This window comes from Anomaloglossus baeobatrachus, chromosome 8 (assembly GCF_048569485.1).
Source record: "Anomaloglossus baeobatrachus isolate aAnoBae1 chromosome 8, aAnoBae1.hap1, whole genome shotgun sequence".
NCBI classification, from domain to species: Eukaryota; Metazoa; Chordata; class Amphibia; order Anura; family Aromobatidae; genus Anomaloglossus; species Anomaloglossus baeobatrachus.
The window spans coordinates 51,267,268-51,273,792 of NC_134360.1; the positions used below are offsets into that span (position 1 = coordinate 51,267,268).

The 6,525-nt window shown below is 46.6% G+C and overlaps 1 protein-coding gene across 1 annotated transcript in view; it reads right to left on the reverse strand.

Moving 5' to 3' along the window:
* Nucleotides 1-331: 331 nt before the first annotated feature.
* The window catches only part of ITPR1 (inositol 1,4,5-trisphosphate receptor type 1), a 120,504-nt gene continuing 114,310 nt past the window's right edge, over nt 332-6,525 (reverse strand). The window contains 3 exon segments of the mRNA XM_075322063.1: nt 332-1,101; nt 2,179-2,340; nt 5,428-5,558. Of these exon segments, the coding sequence (XP_075178178.1) occupies nt 1,015-1,101; nt 2,179-2,340; nt 5,428-5,558 (380 nt within the window). The 3' untranslated portion in view covers nt 332-1,014.

A 6,525-nucleotide genomic window follows, 5' to 3' on the forward strand; every position in this document is an offset into this window, starting at 1 on the left:
CAAAGTGACTAATGTAGCAGAGCCAGATTAGATATCAAACTGTTAGAGATCGTATCAGCCTGCATTAATAGATTTCAGGGCTTTTTGTGATAAAAATGTGCTGGTTTTTAGCAATTTCAACCAAAAAAGTCCTTTTAAGTGCACCATTACTGGTCAGTCGATACTATAACTATAGCATTTAGTGTGTGAACCAGGAGGCTCAGGATGAGCAGTGTAAAAATGCTGCAATGCACCAGTGCACTCTATGGTAGCTCTTGCAATGAATTTCAATGAGACTCTACTGCACCGTTTACTGGACTCGCACTATACCACCAGGGATCAGACACGGCTCTGCTTCATTTTCTTTTAATGTCAAACATACACATTAAACTGGGAGGAGCAGCGTCCATGTGTCAAGAAACAAAGAATGTGTACAAAACAGGGCGACTGGGTAAAGAGTCAAGAGATGGCGCATGTCCACCCCAACGAGTGGGGGTGGAAGGGTCCAAAATGTGGCATGCCTGCTGGGGACGGTAGACCAGTCTATAACCGATGTGTAACCAGAACCCCGGGACACAAACAGGAGCGGCGCTGGTTTGGTCACTCCTGGGGCATCACGGTCTCCATGAGGGGTGCACCCAAGGAGGGGTTTTCTTCTAATGAGGAAATGACGGGGCTGAGATTAGGGAGATCCCCCAACACACGGTACTACAGCATTATAATACACAGTGGTCCGAACACACAGACGTCATAAATTACAAAAAAAAAGGAAAAGTAAATTCTCATAAATAGAATCCTTTAAGTATAAAATGATCTTTCTCTTCTCTAAAGTCAATTTGTCGTATAGATTCTCAAGTGCAAAGTCAGTTTCTTCCCGGGAGCATTTGGCACTAGACTTCCAATGTTGGATGCCACCAGGTAGGATGGTGGTGGCAGTAGTAGCGGTGGACAAGGAGAGGAATGGGCTCGAATAGTACAATGTCACCCAAAACACTGCCAGGGATAGAGGAGCAGATGCCACGCTGGACCAAGTCATTATGCCGGTTGCTGGGGATTGAGATTTAGATGAGCCGGCTGCCCCAGGAGACCGATCCGCTGCTTTTGCTTTCGTTGCTCCGTCATCTGTGGATCAGAAAGAACACATTGATCACGACTGGCCGCATTAGGTCATTGTCATTTGTGAAAAAAGGTGGCCATGACCGGTGGCCTCCAGCTGAAGTACACCTCGGCAGACATACTCTTACAACAGGTGGGTAGCCAAAGACTGAAGACTATTGATGCGGATCTTTGGATGGCCAACTGTTGGTTAAGGAGAAGACTTCATGCCATGGTAGCTACAACTGACAGATTTGGTTTTGCGACAGTTGACGAACTACCGTATTTTTTGGATTATAAGACGCGCTGGAAGGAAAATGAGGGGTGAGTCTTATAATCCGAATGTAGCTTGGAGGAGGTGGAGAGGGGATCACAGGAGATGCCGAGGGTGGTGGTGGGGCTGTGCTGCTGTAGTCTGAGGCGGGGGTCGCCATAAGGAAAAAGTATTGGCGGTGTGGGCTTCAAATATTAGCGCCTGGAGTCGGCGCGTGCACAGATGGACACATCTACGCACAAGCCACCTCTGGCCCACTGATCTAGTGGACTTAAGGAAAAGGACACCCAGAGGTGGTGCGTGTGCAGATGAGATCTCGGCTTGTCATTGAGCAGAGAGCGCCATCTGCACATGCACTGACTGCGGGCGCCATTTCTTAGAAACCCGCACCGCGAACAGTTTCTGGACGCTCCTCCTACCTCAGCATCTGGGACACCCGCTACACCGCCCTACTCCAGCACGGCCCATGCCTCCTGTGACCCCCCGCACCACCTGCCGCCCCCTCCAGTAAGACACCACCGGATTATAAGACTGACCAAATTTTTTCCCCCCTCTTCTCCAAATTTGGGGTGCGTCTTATAAAACGAAAATTACGGTAATTGTTTTATACCAAAGCCAGAGATCTACATCCTAAAAGGAAAAGTCTGAAAGCTGGTTTGGTTCTTCAGAGGACACAAAGTTCTCCTTGAGGAAGGAAACAGCAAACTCCTGGTCAATAAATGGTCTTTCTCCCCTTAGATGTTAGTCAGTTCACTTAGAACTCTTTCCAAGAACAACGGCTGTCGGCCAAAAAGTGTGTGAAGACCCGAGCTTTTCCCAGATGTTCTCACCTGATCCTTAAGCTCGCTCAGCTGGCTGGACAAATAGGTCACCAGACGCATGGTGCACTCCAACTTCTCCTGCAGATTTCTTAATTCGTTCTGTTCACCTTCAGAGTCGCTGCTTACAAGGGACATGGCCCTCATCCTAGGAAACCAGTCAAGGTTTCGGTCCTAAAAAATAAAAATAATTAAATTAATACCACGTTAGAATCAACCCACACCAACTGTGCCGGAGGCTAGTAGACCCCACAAGTGGTCCTAGTTTGGTAAAGAGTCGGGTTATGTTTTGCAGTCCTGTACAGGGAATAGGCAGAGACCTGAACACACCCAAATCCTAATATTAGCACCGGAAGGACATGAGCGTGTTCCCGAGAGCACATGTATCCGAGCCGTACATTACATGCAGCGGACGCCCTGGTGTATGGCATCCTAGAATATCACACTGTATTCAGACTGATTCATGTTCTATATAGACAGCAGGTGACCCAGATACATTTGACGCCACGTTGTGTGGGACAGTGAGTCACTACACATCTCCATACTGTTACACATTACATAATCCAGAAATTGCCAAATTATACATCCAGATCTCAGGAAGAATATGACCGCCATAGTGTACTCTGTCATATATTCTTCCCTACAAACTATGGACCATACATGCTGCACTGGTACAGGGACTTGAGGAGACAACCCTTCCTCATAGGTTCCTTCCCCCTTCGTGGAGACAACCAGTCCCCATACATTCCATCCCCATCGAGGAGACAATCCCTTCCCCATACGTTCCATCCCCATCAAGGAGACAATCCTTTCCCATACGTTCCTTCCCTTGTTGAGGAGACAATCCTTTCCCATACGTTCCTTCCCTTAATCGAGGAGACAATCCTTTCCCATACGTTCCTTCCCTTATCGAGGAGACAATCCTTTCCCATACGTTCCTTCCCTTATCGAGGAGACAATCCTTCCCCATATGTTCCATCTCCATCGAGGAGACAATCCTTTCCCATACGTTCCTTCCCTTGTTGAGGAGACAATCCTTTCCCATACGATCCTTCCCTTATCGAGGAGAGTCAGCCCTTCTCCATATGTTCCATCCCCTATTCTTGGAGAACATCAATGTAATCCAAGAAAAAAAAAAAAAAAAGGGTATCTGACTGACTAAAGCAGAACGTGCACCCAAATAACCAAGGAAGTGACGATTAACATGAACTCAGCATTTTGTAGAAAAAGTCCTTCCTAAAAATAAAGTGACCCTGCAGTCACCGTGGCCCTGGATCTCGTAGTATTCCCTTCCCTAGAAGGCAAATCATCATAGACCATTTATAGATCCGTGAAGACACTTTCCGCTCTGCTTGATCATGGTGACTGCAGTCTTTACATGGAATAGTGATGCAATCGTGCTGTCACTTGACTCGCGGTGAAAGTTCTCCAGCTCAGAAATCAGCATACCCAGAGTCCCAAATTTTCCGGTGGCAATTTCTAGAACCATCCAGGTGACTCCCACAAAGGGGGAACACAAATGGGGATCACCCCTCCAGGTTTTCCTCAGCTTAAAGCAGAGGGCTTTTGCACCAGAGGTAGAAGGCCAGCGCAGGATTTTGCACCACTGGCCTTTGTGTGAGATGTTTAAGCTCTAAAAGATCCCCTTTAAGGAGGTTAAAGCTTGTGGTTCTGATCAACTCTTAAATAGAACCTACATTAAAAAAGGAGGTAGTAACCCAGCTTTCCCTATATCATGAAAGGTCAGTTCTGTCATCTCCAAAAGCAACCAGGCAGATGACTGCTCCGGAGTCAGGTTGTCCTCCACGTTTCTCTATGTGCTCTGGAGTCAGGTTGTCCCCCACATTTCTCTATGTGCTCCGAAGTCAGGTTGTCCCCCACATTTCTCTATGTTCTCCGGAGTCAGGTTGTCCCCCTCATTTCTTTGTGCTTCGGAGTCAGGTTGTCCCCCACATTTCTCTATGTGCTCTGGAGTCAGGTTGTTCCTCACATTTCTCTATGTGCTCTGGAGTCAGGTTGTTCCCCACATTTCTCTATGTGCTCTGGAGTCAGGTTGTCCCCCTCATTTCTCTATGTGCTCCGGAGTCAGGTTGTCCCCCTCTCATTTCTCTATGTGCTCTGGAGTCAGGTCCCCCACGTTTCTCTATGCACTCTGGGGTCAGGTTGTCCCCCACGTTTCTCTATGTGCTCTGGAGTCAGGTTGTTCCCCTCATTTCTTTGTGCTTCGGAGTCAGGTTGTTCCTCACATTTCTCTATGTGCTCTGGAGTCAGGTTGTCCCCCTCTCATTTCTCTATGTGCTCCGGAGTCAGGTCCCCCACGTTTCTCTATGCACTCTGGGGTCAGGTTGTCCCCCACGTTTCTCTATGTGCTCTGGAGTCAGGTTGTTCCCCTCATTTCTCTATGTGCTCCGGAGTCAGGTTGTCCCCCTCATTTCTCTATGTACTCCGGAGTCAGGTTGTCCCCCTCATTTCTCTATGTACTCCGGAGTCAGGTCCCCCACGTTTCTTTATGTGCAGGTTTTACACTTACTCATCAGGTCTAATGCGGTTTTTTCTAAGGCAGTAGACTAACCTGAGCACACTCCAAATAGTTGCAAGACAACGCTCAGCCTGCCCAATGTCACGAGGACATGCTGGGAGTTGTAGTTTTGCAAGTCCTAAAGTTGGAGGTGACAAACCTCTTCTACAGATTCTGTGTAATCCCCAGAAAAATATAGGAAACCTGATCTGACCCCGTACATCACAGGCGGATTCTGAATACCCCCCCTAAATATCCAGCATGGGCCAGACCCCTCTTTCCACCTTCATACCCCATTTTTCATCATGACTGAGCTCACAATTGTGCATCCTCATCCCCTGCTCCTCTTGGCGTCGCTCCCCAGTTCACCCTTCCCACCACTTCCTCCGAGCAGATGCATCTTAACCACAAAACAACGCACTTCTAAGTAAAAGGGGTTGGAAAAGTCCCGTGGTCACAAACTAGACGCCCAGACACGGGGGCGGGCGGCTGTGGAAACAAGAGGGGGCGCAGCGTGCAAACCGCAGTGACTGTAGCCGTATGATGGGGATACGGGTGACAAGGACGGAGCGGTGGCATGTGACACGCAGGTTGTGTGAGCGGCCATCACTGCCTGGACCCAAAAGAGTAAAAGTCATCAATAAACTGAAACAATGTAACATCCGTATCCTGCCTCCGAAATCCCCGAGGGTGCAGCGCTTTGTGCACAGAGTGGCCCCCGCATCTGACGAGCAGCGCATTACGTGCTGGTGCAAGTCCATGACGAGAGCGCACAGAGGGGCCTGGCTGACCCCCACAACCACCACCCCCATCATCTCAGCTGCTTTGCAGGAAGTGGATTCCACAACCCCAGAGCTGATGAGAAATCCACAACCTAATCCGGTCAGCTGATCCACCCACCAGATGATTCAATACTTGTTAACTAGGAAGATGTGGTTCTCCTGCAGAGTCTGAAGTTTCCTCCTGATCTAATCGTGACCCCCCTGAATTACAGCAGACAAGCCCCTTAACCACTCGAATGCTGGAATAGAGGAGAAAACCTTCCCTGTCAATATGTGGATCACAACTCCCAGCATGTCCGGGGAAGTACAGTATATAAAATGAACGTCTCCTTGTTTAAGTTTAAATATTCAGACATTTAAAATTAGTTTCTTGGAATTTTCAAAAATAAAAATTAAAAATTGTTAGTTAAAAAAAAAATAAATAAAAATACACAAGTAACTATCTAAATCTGCCTGCATATTGTCAGTCACTGAAAATTCGAACAGGTAGAATATATAGTAATAATAATAATAATAATAATAATAATAATAATAATAGAAAAAGAACAAAAAAAAGTACAACGATATATTTTACCTGTGTTGAAATTTTCAGTGACTGACAATATGCAGGCAGATTTAGATACTACTTTTTTTTTTTTTTTTTTTTTTTTTTAAATTAACCCAGCTTTCCTAGGATCCTGAACAATCCATCAACTCGTATGAAGCTTATAAAAAGGAGTTCACTTTTTAAATGGAGAATCACTTATCCCAACGTCACTAAAAATGAGGTAATGGGTGAATTATGTATAACGCTGATCGTTATTGTAGCCTGCATATTTTTTTGTTGGTGTTTTTTTTTTTACCAGGATTTTTTTCCTCTTAAGACTATTTGCCTCAGCGCTGGTAGATTGAGAATATGTCATGTCATCTCCCACACACAGATGTGAGGGATTCCTGCTTTCCCATCTCTATGTAGCACATGGTCAGAAGCAGCATGGAGGACATTATACAGCAGTACTGAGACATGTACGTGGGAATACAGCACGGAGGGGAGATAAAACACTCACTAGAAAGCTGCTG